Genomic DNA, 21,271 nt, shown 5'->3' with positions numbered 1-21,271 from the left:
CGGACTTACTATCGCAGCGCCGTGTTTGCTTTCGCTGTGTCGCTTCGTTCACACATTGTGCAAAGGATTGCGCCTTCACTCCTCACTGCCGAGTATGTAACAGTAACAAACACGTCACCGTTCTCCATCCTGATGACTAAAAACAAGACACAAAGGCCTTAACCAGGACGGAGCAGAAGCACGGCGAGGAGCAAGCAAAAGGAACCTCCCAACAGGCGGAAACCCCAACCGTGACGAACAGATGCACTGAGGTGTGCAGTTAAACCACGGGGAGAGCTGGAAGATCCTGAGCTAAGATCTGTTTGGCCAACGTCTACGCCGAAAGCGCACCTGAGAAAAAGATCAGGGCCTACGTTATCATCGACGACCAGAGCAATTACGCTCTATGTAGAGGAAAACTGTTCGAACTTCTAAACAGCAAGGGTTAACTACCCCATACACTCTGAATACGTGTTCTGGAGTTAAGGAGACCAAAGGGAGACGTGGGCAAGGACTAATAATAGAATCTATTGACCAGCGCATACAATGCCATCTCCCAACGCTCACAGAGTGCGACGAAATCCCAAATAACCGAGAAGAAATTCCAACTCCGCAAGTAGCGCAAGCGCATTCACACCTGATGCATATTGCAAAGGAGATTCTCGACGACCACGCGGATTTTCTACTACTTGTAGGTCGAGAAATTCCCTCCCTCCACAATTCCATGAGTCACGCAACGGATCCAGAAACGCACCTTGAGGTCAGAGGCTAGTGCTTGGCTGGGAAGTTATCGGAAACGCCTGCCTGAATGGTGCCCACGAACCAGAACAGATCTCTACGTTCAAAACCCAAGTGCTTCACGATGGACGGCCCTCACTGTTCGTACCTTGCCCCAACCGTTTCCACGTTAAACACGGCACCACCTCAGCGGCGTGGGGCGACCAAAAAAAAAGACACGCCCTTCTTTGGCAGCTCATTTGACGACGGCTTGGCACGCAACGTGTCCGTGCGAACGCAACACGACAACAAACCAGGAACGTCTACTGAAGACCGAAGGTTTCTAGAAATCATGGAGCATGGCATGACGAAGGACGAAAACGGCAGTTGGGAGGCACCACTACCCCTACGCCATGCAGTCAAAGATCTCCCCACTAGTCGTGGCAACGCCATGAAACGCCTGAAGTCTACTCGTCGAACTCTAGATAGCAAACCAACTATGAAGGCCCAGTACTTTGCCTTCATGCAGAAAATCTTCGACCATGACCACGCCGAACTCGTACCAGCAGAAAGCTTAAACTCCAGTAAACCGTGTTGGTACCTGCCACACTTTGGAATTTATCATCCGAAAAAGCCAGACAAGATACGGGTCGTCTTCGACTCAGCAGCTGAATGTAACGGAATATCGCTCAACAGTCTCCTATTATCTGGTCCCGACTTAACAAACGGCATTCTCGGAGTGCTCTTACGATTTCGTAACCCAGTTGCAATGGTAGCCGACATCGAGCAGATGTTTCATTCTTTTAAAGTCAAAGAGTGCCACAGACATTTGTTAAGATTCCTATGGTACGAGAACAACGACCCTAATGGCGAAATAACGGAGTACAGGATGAAATTCCACATACGTCATCAACACGTCATCCCCGGCAGTAGCGAACAACGGCCTGCGCAAAACCGCGGAGGTCGGAGAGAACGAGTTTGGTCTGACGCAAAGGCCTTTGTACACAGAAACTTCTACGTAGATGACGGCCTTCGCTCAGCTCCAACCACTGAAGACACAATAGATTTGCCGAGACGAACCCAAACCATGTATGCCACAGCGAACCTTCTCCTACACAAAGTTGCCTCGAGTCATGCAGAGGTCGTGGAAGCGTTCCCGCTGAGGATCAAGCGAGCGGCCTTCACAGCTTAGATTTCAGCAAAGGCCCAATCCCAGTACAGCGTTTGCTTGGAGTGTCCTGGGACTTAGAGTCCGACACCTTCACCTTCCGAGTTTCACTGGATGAGAAACCGTTCTCACGGCGAGGAGTCCTGACAGTAACTAACAGCCTCTACGACCCTCTGGGTCTCGCAGCCCCAGTAATCATTAAAGGGAAGCAGCTTCTAAGGTCAATAACCACGACCTCTATGCCTCACATTCGAACACGTGGGATGCCCTACTGCCTGCAGAACACAAGCCTGCTTGGGAGAACTGGTGTAATTCCTTCGGTCACTAGAGAAACTCAAGGTTCCTCGCTCCTACAGTAACAATTCTCTCCGAGCTGCAGTGCGAATAGAGCTCCACACCTTCTGCGACGCCTCAGAAAAGGCCATCGGTGCTGTCTCATACCTTAGAACAATCTAACCCACCGGTGAGGTGCAAGTAACCGTTGTGCTCGGCAAGGCTCAGCTCACGTCATCCCACGCAACAACCATACCTCGTCTAGAGCTTTGCGCGGCGGTAATGGGCGTTGAGTTGTCGGAGCTCATTACTGAGGAACTCGAAAGAAAGCCGGACTCAGTGACATTCTACTCAGACAGCAAAGTCGTCTTAGGATACATCACGAATGACTCGCGCCGGTTCTATGTTTATGTGAGCAACCGCGTCGAACGAATTCGAAGAACCTCAGCACCACAACAATGGCGCTAGGTTTCCACACAACAGAATCCAGCGGATCTAGCTACTCGATCGGTGGAAGCAAAGGACCTTAAGGAGAGTAAGTGGCACACTGGACCAAAGTTCTTGTACAACAGCGATCTAACGACCTCAATTCAAGAGGGAAAAATCGCAGCAGAAGTGATGGCTGATTACCCCAAAGAGCGCTCAGACATAAAGGCTCTAGCGACTAAGGTGGAACCCTGCACGAGTATTGAATCGGAGCGTTTCTCAAGATTCTCCCAATGGTCCACGCTACAAGGAGCGGTCGCAAAGCTCATCACAGTCGCACAGTTACACAGCAAAGCCCGAGCAGAGGGGAAAGTCCCTTCAACACTAGTATATGAGCAAGCCAAGGTCATAATCCTTAGAAGCGTCCAGTACGAAGCCTTCAGAAAAGACATCGAGTGTCTAAAACGTTCGGAAAAACTCCCTAGCACCAGTCCCTTAGCCAACTTGTGCCCCGTCCTCGACAAAGACGGACTACTTCGTGTTGGTGGGAGACTAAACGAAGCAGACATCAGTAATGGAAAACGCCATCCTCTCATCCTGCCAAAGTCGTGTCACACCTCGGAGCTCATCATTAACCATTATCATTGCAAAGTACAGCACCAAGGAAGAGTCTTTACCCACGGCTTAATTCGAAGCAGCGGCTACTGGATCATTGGAGGAAAAAGAATGGTGTACAGCATCATCGACAAGTGCCTTAAGTGTAAGAAATTAAGAGGCCAGCGCCAGACGCAGAAAATGGCCGATTTACCAGTCGATCGCGTCAGCCCTGCATCCCCATTCAGCTACGTAGGACTCGATGTATTTGGTCCATGGCAAGTCTGCGCTCGACGCACCAGAGGAGGGCTCTCTAACGCCAAACGTTGGGCTGTACTGTTCACATGCCTGTCGAGCCGAGCCATCCATATCGAAGTCATCGAATCCATAGACACCTCCAGTTTTATTAATGCTCTGCGCAGATTCCTAGCGCTACGGGGGCCAGTGATTCAAATACGCTCCGATTGTGGCTCCAACTTTGTAGGCGCGCGCAACGCACACCTTCTGACGTCAGCACCACATGGAGTTACTTACTCAAGGAAGGATGCGAGTGGGTCTTCAATCCACTCCACGCGTCCCACGCCGGCGGAGCTTTGGAATGAATGATCGGAGTAACGAGACGTGTTCTCGAGGCTGTACTAGCGGACGTTCCTTCAAGACACCTCACGCACGAAGTTTTAACAACCCTAATGGCCGAAGTCTAGTCACACCACTAGTGCCAGTCTCAAGCGATCCTGATGCGCCAGAAATCCTCACACCAGCCACGTTGCTTACCCAGAAACCTCAGCAGCTGAAACAACCACCAGGGGAATTCAACGCTACAGACCTCTACAGTAAACAGTGGAAGCGTGTTCAGCATCTGGCCAATGTCTTCTGATCACGATGGCGCAAAGAATACCTTCCGACGTTACAGCCTCGCAGAAAGTGGCAAGACAAGTCTCGCAACTTGCAGGAGGGCGACCTAGTCCTTCTCTACTCCAAGGACGCATCCAGGAACGATTGGCCTCTTGCCAGAGTCGCGAAAGCACAACCCGACCGCGATGGAAAGGTACGTAAGGTCGACCTCATCACCGCCAAGGAAGGATTAGAAAAGCATTACCACCGACCAATTACAGAATGTATCCTGTTAAAAGCAGACGAAAGTAAACCAACCTGCTGCAGCGGAGGAACAGTATCTAGGAACACTATAGTTTAAGCCACACGTATTAACTTTAGTGGTACATGTATTCAAAAATACCAGGCGAGGAGTGTTCTGTCACGCTATCGCGTGAAAATATCGCGTAAAAATATTTATCGTTTGTACTGTCACGCTAGCTGTCGCGTGTCAATTTTTTGGATTGCATGCTTTTTGCTCATATGTTATTCGCGCCCTTTACGCTTTTAAAGATAGTTATCTTTCACAATATTCTATTATTGGACAATATTATTAGCTTAAGATTTCCACAAGAACAATGAACAATCTATAATTTTAATTATAAATCAATTCGAGAAGCTATAATACACGAGCCCATGTAAGTTTTTTCTGTTTTTACCACGTTATTAAATTGTTAAGTATATCGACGGTTTGAGGTTTGACTACCATATCGAAGCCAAGTTAGTATCGGCCGAGGTATCGGAACAGTAGTAGTAGTAGTAGTAGTAGTAGTAGTAGTAGTAGTAGTAGTAGTAGTAGTAGTAGTAGTAGTAGTAGTAGTAGTAGTAGTAGTAGTAGTAGTAGTAGTAGTAGTAGTAGTAGTAGTAGTAGTAGTAGTAGAAGTAGTAGTAGTTAATCTTTGTCCGGGCTGGACATATACGGCGGGGGAGAAACACAGGAACAGCGTTCATAAACACAACGAGTTTAATGTCCATGAAAATGTCACTACACAACAACCGATATCGACCGGCCATTCATCTGGATTACAACCGTGTGACGAGGCACTGACGAGGCGTAATAACCTACGGGACATAACAAAATTACCTTGCGAAACGAGATTCGATGTAACACATTCTAATAACCTACATATGATGAAAGGACTCGGTATAATAATTTAATAATAATAATAATTTGCTAATTTATATAGCGCATATTTTCATGTTCTGATCAATAGCGCTTTACATCTTATGAAAATAAAAATAAAGTTATAGATTATAAAAATACTTCTTAAAAAGATAAGTTTTTAAGTTGAGATTTGAAACAGTCAAGTGATGTCGCTTGACGAAGCTCCACAGGTAGAACATTCCAAAGTTTCGGAGCTGCCACTGAAAATGTTCTAGCTCCCAATGTTGACAGCATCTTTCCCTTGGGATGGTCCAATAAGGGCATGCCAGTAGACCTAAGATTGTATAATGAATTCGATTTTATCCTAATTAAATCGCTAAGATAAGTTGGCGCCAGGCCATGAATACATTTAAAAGTCAAAAGTAAAATCTTATAATCAATACGCAAAGAAACCGGCAGCCAGTGCAGCTCGTAAAGCGCCGGTGTAATGTGAGAAAACTTTCCGATGCCAAGAATAAGTCTTGCTGCTGCATTTTGTACACGTTGTAATTTAGCAATCTGCGCCTTTGGTAAGCCAAACAATAAACCATTACAATAGTCAAGACGGCTGGTTATAAAAGCATGAACCAAAGTAATAAGCGGTAAGAATTCACAACTTCAGCGTTGAACATACAAGACACGAGCGCTTCACCACGTGCGATTTTTCCTTTTCACGACAAACTACCGAAGCATCATGGTCTTACGTAATTGAAAAACTGGAACGGTGGAATGGACTTGTTATAAAGACCTTTGTTGAGGAATATCCTCAACAATCTTTATTTCAACAGATTTTCCACATCAAATTGTTTCTTACAATTTAAATACTTCGGCACTTTATTACTCTTTCTAGATTTTATTCTTGTACTAGAATAGGCTTTACAGCAAGTATGTATATGAGGTGGCTAGGCAGTAACAAATGCCTTGGCAGCCTGTTTGTATTTACAACAAAACACTGATGTTGATCGATACCTTCGATTTCTTCCCCGCTTAAATTTATTGTCGTCCTCTGAGCCTGAACTACTTCCATTGCACTCTTGCACTCTGAAGCATCATCACTTTCTCCCTATATTTCGTCACTTAGATCGGAGGCTCTATCTGCGTAAACGTAAACTTCCGTGGTTTTCATCCGACGTGATTTTGCCGCCATGTTGATTGTTGGATTTGCCATATGGTGTGGCGATGTTGTGCCAACAATGCAAAATTCTTTGGTCAGCGGATAATTTAACGGTCAAAAGGCTTTTGTGTATTTCAACCAAAGGGGTTAATTAAGCCCGGTTGTTTAATTGCACATTTGCGTGAAAATTATTTTACATTTACATTATAATGGACATTTACTGTTTTACTTTTGATTTTATATCGTTACAAACGCCGAGTGTTTTTGAAAAAAAAAAAGCCCTCCAGTCTCATGGTGGATTTCCAATGACGCGTAATTTTTTACGTGCGGGAAAAATTTAGAGACAATGTATGAACGACTTGTGTGAACGTATACGCAAGCCGTTCATATTTTGTCTCTTATTTTTTACACGCACGTAAAAAAATACGCGTCAGTGGAAATCCACCATTAAGCTCATTGAAATCTAAAGCTAGGATTTCAAATTCTGGACTACTTAGATGTTCGAGAAATTACAAAAAAAATAACTCTTTTTTTACCTCTTTAGTGATTTGAAATATAACAAATTCAAGGATATATCAAGGCTTGGAGATTCAACAGTGAAAAGCGTGCTAGCACTGTAAGTAAATGTTTAAATGTACAATGTAATCCTTAAATAATTATTATCCAGGGGCGAAATGAACTTTGGTCAATATTTACAAGTGCAAAGTCAAGGTAGATGCAATTATTCACCAATATTCACTTAGGCTTAGGTGATTGATTGTTTTAGTATAATTTTTGGGATGAACATCAAGAACTACAAAATAAAGATAAAATTTGGAATCAGAAAGCACAAGCTTCCCTTATCCTCGGAGACCCAAAGGCAGGTAGTCGGACGACGGGATTGCTCGGGCGAACGCGTCCGTTTGCAACAAGAACGGGAGAGCCCTTGGGCATTTACTCTTAACCGAACCAGTTTCAGAAGCGTCCTTCTGATTGGTCAGAATTTTTTTTTCTGGCCAACCACAAGGAATTGAGTACTCACCAATTAGTTTTCACGGCAGATTTATCGAAGGTATGGTAATATGCGATATGTGACTTTCACTTTTTACTGTCCGTTTGCAACTGTTGATTTACAGCTAGTGAGTGCAACAAGAATATTTTTTCGTTACTAATAACTTTCTGCGTTGCGGGAATGTCACAAACACCATAGCATCGGCGTAGAATAAACTGGCTCCTGCTCTATACTTTTATGTAGCTATATATTTTTTTAAAAAAAGTTAGTCCAAATGACGCACTTCAATGTAAAAGATGTATAAATTCTTTCTTGCCTCTTTATGGCAACCCTTTCTTAAAGAAGTACAACTCATTCTGTTTATATTTTTTGATTATTGTAGATCTCTGGAATTCAATCAGATAGAACATGTACCAGTCAAAATCTTTCAGAAGATTTCTGTCATAATATATCTGTAAGTTTGTTTAAATAAACCCATTCAGGATATTCCGTTTATTAATCATCCTGTCTTCCTTCCTTCCTTCCTTCCTTCCTTCCTTCCTTCCTTCCTTCCTTCCTTCCTTCCTTCCTTCCTTCCTTCCTTCCTTCCTTCCTTCCTTCCTTCCTTCCTTCCTTCCTTCCTTCCTTCCTTCCTTCCTTCCTTCCTTCCTTCCTTCCTTCCTTCCTTCCTTCCTTCCTTCCTTCCTTCCTTCCTTCCTTCCTTCCTTCCTTCCTTCCTTCCTTCCTTCCTTCCTTCCTTCCTTCCTTCCTTCCTTCCTTCCTTCCTTCCTTCCTTCCTTCCTTCCTTCCTTCCTTCCTTCCTTCCTTCCTTCCTTCCTTCCTTCCTCAGGAGCGTTCCGAAATGCAAATAATCGACCGTACCTGACCATGTTTTGGTGGAACGTCTGACCCATAGTTGCACGTTTGACCAAAACGTCGATTATACGTTATAGAAGAAACGTTGACCCTGTGAAAAGCATAAACCATGAATTATATGACCAGTGGTATTCTAGGTAGACAGCATTGGTAAGCTTAAACGATTTCATTTATTAATAATCAAGATATTTTCTTTCTTGAGGGCCTTAAGAGCACCATTTATATATGCAACCTGTCTTATTATCATGTTTATTCTGTCGCAGACTGTTTTCTTCGACTTCCCAGTAATCATTTGGGTCGTATCGTGCATGGTTAATGCTTTTCATGGGTCAACGATCCTTCAATCAGGTGTATATGCTTAAACAGGATCGTTCTGTTCACCGTTCAATCTGTGAATGGAACAAATTGATCATTCAAGACAAATGTAGGACTATTTTGCTCAATGTTTCTAAGGGCCGAATCGCACTAGCAGACAAATTTTGTAACAATTGATAGATTTCATCATTAACGTGTCACTTGTTACAGAAAACAAGTGCGAGTGCGTTTTTTGAGACCTAGAACTTGTCCAACATTTCAGGAAAACAAAGAAGCAGTTGTCTTATGATTGGTCCGCGTTGCACGCGCGATAGATGTTGTCAAACAATTGCAAAAACAAGTGCGAACGACTTGTTGGACAAGGGCAAATTTTGTCAAAACGGACAAATCATCAAAGGGGCCGAAGTCCTGCCTCAAGGCAGCACTTTTCATGACAAGTCGCTTTCCCATGCCCCTCGTAATGCCAGATAACAGTACGTTGTTGATTGGCTATTGTGTTTGGCCCAAATTGCACCGAAAAACAACACGCACTCAAAAGTTGTTGGGATAGTATGCACCGTGATGTGGCTCTCACTATCGTAATCCAGCCGCAAAATCTTTTCGCGAGAGGCAAAGCATATTTATAAGTGAAGTGTTTCGGCCAAATGTAAGAATGAGAAAAGAAAAAGTTATCTTGAGACGACTCATTATTCTACTGCATGAGAACGCGTACTTTAAATGCCAATTGTTTTAGATTTTTTTACCGCGTTGTACTGCATATTTGATGTTTGCCCAAGACGGCCGTGCTGAGAAATGTACAGGGATTGCAGAAGCACGCGCAGAGCTATTGTACTAATAATTACACCTTTTGTTTTCTTCAAAATGTCTCTGACTTGTCGCGACAATTGTGTTTTTGTAAAAAATGTTATGACATTTAAAACTTGTCCGCTAGTGCGATTCGGCCCTAATTAAGCTACTGTGCACGTTGTGATTGGTTGATGCCTGCTATCTATTAGAGTACAGACGCATTGATGAAGTCAAGACATGGTATGACTCGCGCGCATGATCAGAGTTCATAGTCCAAATCAGTCGGTTGTCGGCAAAGTTTTCAAAACTCGTGACCCACAATAAAACAAAACAAAAAAGTTCACCAATTGCAAATGAGAAACCATCCGCCAAGTAAAGTTTAGTTTTCTTGTTGATGTTTTAATTTTCCATTATCCTTTTTATTAAATCGGCTCGGATTTTAGGAGCAACACATGACTGTTTCCTGCGAGTTGCCATCTATGAATGAAAGACATCTTTCCCAAATTGGTAATTTTATTAGAAACATTTTCGTACGGTTTTGCTCCGAAGTACCATCAGCAAATGGAAACATTTTTCCCAAATTGGTAATTCAGGCGGTGCCGTTCTGTTCCGAATTGTAAACGGAACTTATTGTTCCCAAATTAAGCATTTAGCAACAACTTTGGTACCGATTGTTCCAAGTTCCCATATATGAATGAACACATCAAGTTATTGCGGAATTAATTTAGGAACGTTTAATTAAGAAAGTGTTTTCCGAATTGCTTCTTGTTAAGAGCACATTGCTCTCAAACTGGCGATTTTAAGCATCAACACTTTGCATAATACGCTGAATACTAAGGTGTTTTCCATTTTCAAAATGCGACCGGTCGGACCAACAGGAACTTGACCGTTCTTTAATGGAACGTCATTTTCCGCTTAAACCGGGCCAACCGAGTGGAAAGGTCCAACCGAGTGGAACGGTTCTTTCCATTTTGCATTCCTTTCCCAAGTTCCCCGCATCTGTGGGAAAATACTAAACTAAAGTAAGACAACTGAACAGTTTGCCAAAATGGAACGGTACATTTTGGTCCGACAGGTAAGACCGGTCAAAGTGGACCACCTCCAGAAGTTGTCCCGAATATTTCGGTCACTCCGAACCGAAACTGACCTTGACATTTGACTTCCGTCCGAAATTTCCGAAATATTTGGCTAAATGGAAGCATCTCCTAATCTTCCTCAATCTCGTCCCCAGAGCCTGTGTTCCCCTTGACCAGCGGTCGGGAAACTCAACGGCTCTGGACGAATCCAAACCGGAACCAGGAAATCCTGGTTCCGGTTTGATTGTGCGCCTGCGCCAGAGATTGCAAGACTCTTTTGCGCACGCTCCACGTTCCACTGAATAATTAAAAAGTCATTCGACCGTTAATTCATTCACAGGAGACTAGACATGTCTGCGGTTTTATGCAAATTCAGGTCGTGTCACGTAATTGTAATTAATGCTGTTTTGGGATCATTCTCTACTGTTAAACATCGTTATACATTAAACATGCTTATTTAAGTGAAAAAGAATTGCTCTGAGACTGTTGATGTCGTTTCTAAACAGAAATACATCCAAAAACTGCACATGTTACGATTGCGTGCACAATCTGTGATTTGCATAAAGCACAGACTTTCAACTCCCCAGGGGCCAGGACAACCATCCCGACGCACGTTCAAATTTTGGCGCGTTACAGATCGACCAATCAGAAGTGTTTTCATTGTTTCGGCGGCTTTTTAGAATAGCCCAGAGGTCACGATCCCTGGCGCAGACCAGAAGGATCGCGGCCTCTGGGGACGAGATTGAATCTTCCTCATACATGTACATATCTTTTGTGTGTATGCGTGCGATATGCGTGTGCTCATATAGCACCTTAATTAATATATCGCTCTTTATCATAACATCTGTAACAACCTTTTCTGTTCAGGGATTTGAGCTTCAACAAGCTACAATCCATACCAAATGAAGCTTTCACTGGTTGCAGTGAATTGGGCTGGTTGTAAGTGGAATTAAATCACTTATATATTTTTTTATGTATTGATATTAGTATTAGTGTAGTTTTTTAGTATGGTATTATCCCCAGACTGTAAGGTTTTGAAACTTAAATAAAGTTATAATTCATTCATTAATTCATTAATTCATTCATTCATTCATTCCTTTGTTCGTTCGTTCGTTCGTTCGTTCGTTCGTTCGTTCGTTCGTTCGTTCATTCGTTCGTTCGTGTGTCATTTATTCATTGAAAGTGTGCAGTTCATATGACGAAAAAATGAAAATATTGATTGTTTTTCATTTTAAAACATGAATGCAGCTTAACGCTAACACTTCATGGAAGAAAATAAGGAAATGATATTGGTATCTTTCCCCCAAAGGTTGTTAAACTTCAATTCCATCTCAAAAGTGAGCAATCGTACTTTGGCTGGGCTTAAAAATCTACGGGCACTGTGAGTGACTATTTTTCGTGTCATCTTTACTTTACAGAGTAAACATTGTACGTTTTATCTTTTTCAATTTTGTTAAGGCGTCTATTAACAGTGCGCAGCCGGTTCATAATCTGGCCGCGTTTTGCCGCCTTTTTTTGCCGTTTTTTGTTGTTGTCCATAAATCGTTCCAGACCCACACGGCCAAGTCGGCTCCTTGATCACGGGCACGCAAGATTTAATGTTTGCATGCGTCTACTCGTTTAACATGAATACTCTGCTCTCTGTTTAGTGGATATTATTGTGTCATTCGAGTGTTTCATCCAAAGAGAGGACTGAATAATCACATCGCAAACCCAACGACCGCTTAGATATGTCCAAGTTTAATCACCAAAGCTAAACTATTTCGTCTAGACTCTTTTAAAAGTTGCGTGTATTTGATAACTACAGTAATAACTCACGACAGCGAGTTATCCAGGATAATAACAATACTCTTTATCACTAATATTTGATCGCACATTCATGCTTTTGTCATGAATTGTAGGTGAACAGCAAAACATATTTTAATTTTATGATTTAAAGTATTTATGACACGAAATCTCTTATTGGCTTTTTTCTTTCGTTGATATGCTTAGATAAAGGATTTATAGTTAAATTTGTCCCAATTTTTTTTTTTTTTGCGTCACGTTTTGCCTCCGAAATGTCGTCCTTCCAGCCATCTTGAAAATTCATCAAACAAGAAGCGTCACAAAGGTGTCGTGACGTACCTTTTGTCATAGCGGCGCGAGTCCAAAAGGTACGTCACGTAACCTTTCTGACGTCTACTTGTTTGATGAATTTTTTTGGACAAATTTTGACTATGAATCCTTTATCTTAGTATATCAACGATAGAAAAAAGCCAATTAAAGATTTCGTGTTATATACACTTTAAGTAAAAAGCTATTTTAATTTTTACAGTGAATATTTTTCTTGTTTTAAAGGATGATGATAAACAACAGGCTAGCTTTTATTCCTGGAGACATTTTTGCTGACAGCCCATTGTTACAACGCTTGTAAGCAAATCTTAAAGAAGCCATCTTTTTCAATAAAAATGAAAGAACAATAGAAATGGATATTGAATTTGTATCTTCATGACTGTAATAACGCCTGGTTCATTATTTGTAGGTTTCTCCATGGAAACGCAATCAAAACGTTTGATGGCAACGCTTTTCGTGGCCTTTATAACCTCAAGACATTGTGAGATATTTATAATCCAACATTCTTTGCCTACATATGGAAAATTGTAAAATCAATAATTAATTCTGCATCAGTTGTTTATTTGATAGAAGGCTGCCAAGTAAACACGTCTTTGCGAATTGTAATTTTTGCTTTGTTCAGTTTCGTGGAATTACTGGGCGAATGTTTAATCTACAATGTTCGTATTTGTGTTATTTTCCGTGTAAGACCCTGTTTAAACATTGCCTTTTGCATTTGTAGAATTTAATACCTCTATGGGCCGATTCGACATTTGATTTATGGAGTCGCATTTAGTTATGAGCGAGTTTTTAGTTTAGTTCCTTTCCAATCTTTTCCAGCTCAATTTTAAACATAAGAAGCAAAGCATCCTCGGAGACCCAGGGGCAGGGGGAAAGACTATACGGGGGAAGAAAAGTTTCTTCGCCGATTATTTTTTCGCCCGTAAAGACGTTCCCCCGCCTCCACTAACTGCCCCTGGGTCTCCGAGGATGGACAAATTGGACAAATTGGTAAAATTCAATATAGCAGTAATAATACAGCAGTGTACTTTTAAGTACAGCTGCCAGGCTTCGAGTAAATATTTCTTCAGTATATGTGTAAATTCAACTACGGTCTTACGCTTCTGATCTTAATTCTATTTCCTTTTATGTACGAGGTGTATTCACCGTGAACAAAGAGCATGAGAATGCAATGCGCCGGATAGTAGAGAGTATGGACGTTGGAGGGGAACAACATGAAGGCTCATTGACCAATCACAGACCCTCAAATATTTATAAATACATTAGCATAAATTAACTCGGCACATGCAACTTTTAACTAGCTGGGCCAAATATTCAATAATAAAAATAAGAAATGCATAAAAACGCTGCATACCAAAAATATAAAAACGACGCAGCAATGTAAAAACATATTTCAACAAATCCGACACAGTTTATAACTTTACATCCCTTACAATTTCATTTGTGTAAAAGAGTTTTTCTGAGGTAATTTATCTCAAGCTATTATCAGGACAGAATTTATGGTTAGCCTATTTGTATCTTCTCAGAGAATAGTAATCGTAAACATTGTAGAGGCCTTCATGATTAATTGATAATTGTTTTTTGCCCATTATTTTGTTACTTGTCATAATATACATTAATTTTTGTTTTTAGGACGCTTTTTGACAATCCTTTAAATCTACTACCGGTAAAGATGTTCGACGAAATGGCATCCAATGTTTCATTGTAAGTTATACTGAGTGATTTCTTATTTGCACCAGTTTTATTTAATTTTTTTCAAATGGTCTTGGCTTACTAATGATTTTAATGGAGCGATTTCACCAACTTTAATTGTTAAATGCTAATAAGAATCGTTAAATGCCAGTGAAGAAGAACAAAAAAGGAGGCACTTAACAGAACTGTGCACTTGCTAATTTGCAGTTCTAGAAAAACGTTTGCAACTGCCTTTTTTTAATTGTAAGAGGGGACAACTCAATAACAGAAATTTTTAAAATTGAAATACGGAAAAATGCTTCCTCTTTTTCGAACGCTTTTTATCACTATTTACATACTATGTAAGCAGGACTTACCCACTTACGGTGTTTGATTGCAGACTTATTTCATGCAAAAACTTTCGCAAGCTCTCTCCAGGGATGACTGCTTTCATGTAAGTGAAAAACAAACTCATAAATAAGAAAAGAAATGCAGTAGTTTAGTATTGCTGTTTTTTGTTTATTATCCCAGTAAAGAATTCTCTTCCATATCGAATAATAAAACGACCCCTGAAAAGGAAAAGCTATTTTAGTCAAAATGTCGACCTTTAATAAAAGGCTTTTGCCTTATGGCAAGTCTTGTATTTAAAAATAAAACCGGTTTTTTGCATGCTACAGTAACGTCTTATACGTGTATCACAACAACAAGAGATCGAGAAATAAAATGTGTGGTCCCCGTCATTTAAAGCGTTTTTTTTCGATATATGGTTTTATCTATTACCCATGTACTTATTCGGGGTCTCTATTAAGAACAGTCCGCCAACTGAATATACAACATTGATTTTTTTTTTTTTATAAAACTTAACTATATAAAGTCACGACGTTTCGACCTCTTCGTAATCATTTTCAAGTGCGCGAGTTATGTAATGTACAGTGTTCGTAAGCCATTAAGACATCATTGTGTCCAAATGGCATCTATTTCTAATGATATCCATCACAGAAAGGGGCGTCTGCCATTTTCTTCAAAATTATTGTGAAGTTGACAGAAGAATGACTGTTGTTTCATGTCATAAAGAACTCAGATGCTGTTTCTTCATTGGGCATTGGTCGGTTTTTACTTACTTTACTTTTTTCCGTAGTTAATGTTTTAAGTCTTTTTTAAACTTGTATTTTCATAAATGTTTAATTACTTATTTTTACATATTTTATGGCTTTCAGAATTTGTTACATTTTTGCCTTTTGTATTTTACTCGCACTTGGAAAGGACCTCGGGGAGGTCGAAATGTCAAGACGTTTTAGCGTTAACTTTTAAAACAAAATTAATATCTAATAAATTGCTTATCAAGATTGATAAAATTGCGGGGTTTAAAATAATAAAATATAAGCTTGAAAACTACAACACACTAAATAAAAACATAGGATAGTTTTTTCAGGGGAGTGGGCGTGGGTATGCAGGTTTGGTCTCAATGGAAGGGTAATAAATTTTCTGACCATCATGTGTTGGAGGTTGGAGCTGCCTTACTGTCTAGTAATTAAAGCAAATCCCAGCAAAGTATATATTTTCTGAAAGCTAAGGAAATGTATATTACGGAGATATATTTACTTTAAGTAAAAATATTAATGTTATCCAAAAACAGTGTGTTATTTCGAAAAGTACAGAGGCTCATAAATCGGGTTCGTTTCCGGACAAATTTGAGTGGGAAAAAGCGATTAGCATCGCTATGTGTTCTTCACACGTATCTCTAAGAAACTGTGTCGGGGAATATTGATTACTTGTCTGGTTTGTTTTTGACACGCAGTTAAACTTTAAGAGTGCAAGGAACAACTATTCTCTGCGTTAAAACAGCCATAACTTTTGAAAGAGGAAAACAGTTAAAATTCGCCGACACAATTTTGTTGCTCAATTATCGGGCAACTTTCTTGCCAAATTTCAGCGAAAATTGTTGAAACCCTATTGAAAACAAACTTAAAATGCGCGCCCCTCTCTTCGAAAATTTGTTTACGAGATACGAAAGAGAATGTATTTTGGTGCGTACTTCCGCTTTTATGAGATTAATTACACAAGACGTGTGAAAATGACCACGCGTTGAGCGATAGAATGAAGGTTCATTTTACTTTAACAATAGAACTTGTTCAAAGCAGTGTCAAATGTTGCTTCTGGTCGGAAACAGTCTGTTGCATAATTTTATTTCTTCCGCTCGCTTTATAACAATTTTCGTCTCAGTGCAACAGTTTTAGAAATGTTAAATCTAAAACAACAAAAACGTGGAGTCGCAAGCATCGTAAAGGTCCCAAAGTAAGCCGATCAAGCGGCGAAAAATAATTCGCTGACTCGCTATCTACTAGTGCATCTGCCTAATCTTTAGTCTTTTCCCGTTGTTGCAGCATTCTTTGAACATGAGAAAGGAATGAAAAAATGTTTCTTCTCTCACGTCTGAAAAACTATGCATTTTGCCAGCGCAAAACACCCAAAGCATCTCCTCGAAAGAACTGTGATAATCACGCAACGGTAGATTGCTGCGCTTCTTTAGACAGCCTGTTGACAGCTATCAATATCAAATAATAAATGGAAAGAAAAGTTTTTCGCTCATAACTTTGTGTAGAGTCAATCTTTTTTCATGCTCTTTTTTTTGAATGAAAGAAGATCTACCCGAAAATACCAAAATAAATTTTTCTTTAAAATGGTCAATTTTGGGGTACACTGATACCTCAAAGTAAACAAGAATAGTTACTTCAATAATATTGGGAATCACGTTAACAGGATTGAGGGATACAGGCCGTTAAGGGCAGTTCTATTTTACATTCGGTTTCTAGTTGTGTTCTTTACCGTTGCTGCTTTAGTTGCAAAATTCTTCTGAAAACTTAACCCTATTCAGACCAGGCATTTTTTAACCTTTTCTGATTGGGGGGGGGGGGGGGGGGCTGTTGAATCCCCCTGTAACTTCGAGGATATTTAAGCAATCACAACGAAACTTATAGGATGCATTATATGTCCGAACATTTTTCTTTTGGTAAACGTCACGTGGGATGATGACGTCACATCACATAACGTTACATCATGATGTAAAAACAGCCGCCATCTTGGATTTCAAAATTTCCCAAAATGCCAGAAAACCACCCACAATAACTGCAAAGTACTCAAAATCAATAAAAATGTGCTTAAAACCGTAAAAATGTAAAAATAATTCAGAAACACGAAAATAACAAAGTTGGGAAAACAAGCCTGTCAAAATGCCATTGCCATGGTTATGTCAAGTTCCTATCACCTCATCCAACCCTACAAAACTGTTGCCAGATCAATTTTAGAAAAACTCAGAAAGTTTGGTAGCGTTTAGTTGTATCTTGAAAAAGTTATAAGAGTTAAAAATCAGCACGGGCCTCAAAATCCCCACCCCCCGGTCTGAATAGGGTTAACTGTTGGATTTTACAGATGATTTTCTTTACGTCAAATAAATTTAAACTACAGTCAGATGTTAAATTAAATCTCGACAGCAGTGTATGGAATTTTTATTTCATTTTCTTTTCATTTACCTTTAGCGAGTGTGCCCCGTCAGCATCCTACAAAATAATATTTGACAAAAATGAATATCATTTTATGGATGGTTTTCGCCATTCAGGCTTCAAATGCATTGCATTCCAAAGAGAACCCTTTATTTACTGGTATAACTGCAGCTTTTGTATCGCTGGAACCAAAAGTGACCTTGCTTCAGATTGTCTGAAATGCCCTGCAGGTGAGATTTATTGTCTTCATAAATGTTTTACATTTTGGCTTATGTCAGTTATGTCATTTCACGATCCAAAACCTTGTTGAAATTGTTGCAGAAGTTGAACGAGACTATAATTAGTCAGCTGCAATATCACGTGAAGAAGAACGATGCAATTTAGTCATAGTGTGCATTATTGCGTTTAAAATTCGACGTCTTGGACTTATTTTCTTAAGGCGTCTTCTGAACGCCCTCGTTTTCTATGACAGATAGCCCAATTGGACACCCGGCTCAAAAAGAACAAGAACATGTTACTTGAAACAAAAACACTGATTTCAACGTTTTTTTTTTGTTGGAGTGTCATAATCACAGTTAGTTTATAACATTCACAGGTGGTTTTTATCAGGACGAAATGGGACAAATTAAATGTAAGAAGTGCAACATTGGTACATACGTTCCGGAGAAGGATCATCCTGGAAAAAGTGCAACCGACTGTCGTGCATGTCCATATGGTAAGAATAATAGTGTTATGTTTATCTGTCTCGACATAATGTCATCAGCTACCTTATTGTTACTTATTTTTGCGGGACTTAATTTTCGCGATTTTCGCGCTTTTCAAAAAATCGCGAAATTAAAGACCCGCGAAAATTTATTTCAGGCGTTTTCTATTGTATTTTTTATGTTAATTACGTATTTTTTTGCCAAATGGCGAAAATAAAGTCCGGCGAAATATGGCCGTTCTATTTTCGCGAAATTAAGTTCCCGCGAAAATAAGTAACAATAAGGTAGAGCAAAGACAAACTTTGAATACCCACTGCTAGGGAGCCTGAAATTGTGATGATTATATTTCTCTTTTCCTTCAATGTTTTCCTGGAAACTACCTGGGGATGTAGTAAGGTGGAGGTGGATTCGCCTAGTGGTTAGGGCTATTGACTTTTTAGCCGGAGGTCCCAGCTCTCTACGACTAGCTGGATTTCTTTTGGTATCCCTGAGTTTAATTCTAGCATGCCTTGTAAATAGCCAACTGGTCAGCATTCTGCCAGATGGGTTTGATGAGAAGTCACATTAAATTTGTTTAAAAATTATTTGTTGCGCGCATTGATCATACTCACAATAATTTTACACGTTATAAATGTTGGGTATTATTACTATAAACTCCAATGAACTCGGTCTGTGCAGCAACCGGAACAGCGCTAAAGAAAGGCAGTCGTAGAAAGTCAGGCAAAATCGTCAGGCTGCGTATGAACTGGCATGAAGTTTGCATTCACATTGAAAGTACTAATAAACTTTTCTTATCTACTGGACAGGTACCCAATCAAATGAGACCGCTGGTTATCGTGCATGCCGATGCCTTAATAATTTCTACCGATTTGATCGTTTTGGTCCTTGCACAGCATGTCCAGAGTATGGTCTTAACTGCGACAGCGATACAGCAATTCTGGCAGCAAACTATTACTGGAAATGGAAGAACCAAGCAATGGAAAATTACACGAAATTTGTTAAAAACATTCACACTTTTGGACCGGAATACGACAACAACTTCTCCACATTTCAAGTACCATTGCCAAAGCCACTGAAGTGTCCCTATCCAGGGTCATGTAAAGGTGGAATAAGCTCAGCGTGTAACGTTGGATACCAAGGCACCTTGTGTGCAACTTGTTCTTCTAACTACTATCTCCGATTTAACAGCTGTCTTCAATGCCCAAGAATGGTTATAACTATCACTTCATGTGTTGGAGTCATTCTGGTCTTTGCTTTGCTGTTTGTGATGGTTTTCTGGGGTGACTCGAGAAGAGCAGGAGACGATCGTACTCGTACCGTTGCAGATGTTATCATGTCTTGCGCAAAGATTGTGATTGGATTTTATCAGGTTGTTGCTGGTATTTTCTCGGCATTGTTGAGGGTCCAGTGGCCTGTAATCCTTATTTCCATGGAAAAATATCTGAAGCTTGTCGAAGGAAACATTTTACAATTTGCACCTCTAAGCTGCATTCATCCTCTACTTCGATTGGACCCATTCCTGCAATTTGTCTTAGCCATTGGCATTAACATCATAGTCGTTTTTCTGATACTACTCTACCTCTTCCTGAGGAAACGATGCATCAACAAGATGGAGATTCTTCAAAGCCAGAAAGATCAGAAAATATCGAGCTTGAAGAAGTCGTGCTACCGAAACATATTCTTATTTCTTCTTTTGTCATACCCAATGACAAGTAAGAAGATTATTGACATTCTGCCTCTGCCTGGAGTTTGTGTGGACATGTGCTTTACCAAAGATGGAAGCGAATGTGTTTCTCTCCTAAAGGCTGATTACTCCATCCATTGCCTTACCCATCGACACAACGTCTATTGGCACATAGCTGCTGCGTTTGCTGTGTATCCTGTGTTCTTTCCTTTACTGCTACTGATTCCAATCTACATCTACCGAAAGGCTAACCCTGATGTGAAAGAAGTTGCTTTTGGCCTCAGAGTGCTTTTTGAAAATTACAAAGAGAAATATTGGTTTTGGGAGACTGTCGAGATGTATCGAAAGCTCTTTCTTATCTCGATAATCTTGCTGTTCGGATCCGAAAGCCGTTCTCAAATTGGTTTTGCCGTAATCGCAGCCAGTGCATCTGGAATTGCGTACACCATCTTCCGACCGATAAAGGGCAAGTTTGAAGATCGACTGCAAACGTTTGTACTTTGGATTATATTCTTTAACGTTTGTCTTGGTGCAATATATTCACAACCCGTCGTCGGCAGCAGTCGAGGAGAAAACAACTCAATTCCGGTGAATGTATTGTTTGTGGTTATCAACAGTGCCGTACTTTTATTGGCCGTTGGTAAGTTATTGTATCTCTGCAATCTCATAGTTTAATAAGAGCAGTTAAAACGAGGGTTATAGAGGAAGGGTTTTTATAAGGGGTGGGTACATTTTCTATCTCTGCGGACTGAAATTTAACTTGTTGAAAAGCGTTCCTTTTTGTAATGGACGGAGAAAATCCACCATTAACACAAGTGACTCACAAACGCGAATCAAAATGCAACGAAAACCCCGTTTGGATTAACACAAACAAAACGCAAGCGCAATTGACTTTTCTTTTCGTAATTTTTTCTTTTGCACCTGACTACCGATGCATTCGTGCTTGCTGCTTCCTGTGTGAACATTGCTATTGTAAACTCAAACGCAACTGCAGTTAAAAGAAGCGTGATCTGTCTGCCGTCTTGAAATAATAAAAAAAATGAAATGCGCCTGCGTACCTTACGTTTTTTTTGCTTTACACATGCGATCCTAGCTTGACACCACGCTTGAATTTGCGTTTGCGTTTATGTCGCACGTGTGAACCAGACGGTATAATTTTGCGGAATCTGACCATTTACTTCGAGTCTACGACGCAAATCGTTTCATGGAAGGGAAACCTACAACTTGCTAGTGACTCGTGTTTAACGCGCGAAAAATGTCAAATGATCCTAAGAAAAAAACCTAGACAA

At 40.4% G+C, this 21,271-nt stretch overlaps 1 protein-coding gene across 2 annotated transcripts in view; it reads left to right on the top strand.

Moving 5' to 3' along the window:
* Positions 1-21,271, top strand: part of LOC144633754 (uncharacterized) — a 36,886-nt gene that overhangs the window by 14,140 nt on the left and 1,475 nt on the right. The window contains exons 12-22 of one of the 2 annotated variants that reach the window (XM_078492631.1): positions 6,833-6,904; positions 7,662-7,733; positions 11,179-11,250; positions 11,621-11,692; positions 12,649-12,720; positions 12,833-12,904; positions 14,056-14,127; positions 14,495-14,548; positions 17,631-17,824; positions 18,190-18,309; positions 19,105-20,622. In XM_078492631.1, the coding sequence (XP_078348757.1) occupies positions 6,833-6,904; positions 7,662-7,733; positions 11,179-11,250; positions 11,621-11,692; positions 12,649-12,720; positions 12,833-12,904; positions 14,056-14,127; positions 14,495-14,548; positions 17,631-17,824; positions 18,190-18,309; positions 19,105-20,622 (2,390 nt within the window). The remainder of the gene's footprint in view (positions 1-6,832; positions 6,905-7,661; positions 7,734-11,178; positions 11,251-11,620; positions 11,693-12,648; positions 12,721-12,832; positions 12,905-14,055; positions 14,128-14,494; positions 14,549-17,630; positions 17,825-18,189; positions 18,310-19,104; positions 20,623-21,271) is intronic. The other variant, XM_078492624.1, reaches the window with a different exon arrangement.

This window comes from Oculina patagonica, chromosome 1 (genome assembly GCF_052425735.1).
Source record: "Oculina patagonica isolate OP01 chromosome 1, crgOcupat, whole genome shotgun sequence".
NCBI classification, from domain to species: domain Eukaryota; kingdom Metazoa; phylum Cnidaria; class Anthozoa; order Scleractinia; family Oculinidae; genus Oculina; species Oculina patagonica.
The sequence above is the reverse complement of the archived record's forward strand: the minus strand, read 5'-3'. Positions and strand labels throughout refer to the sequence as shown.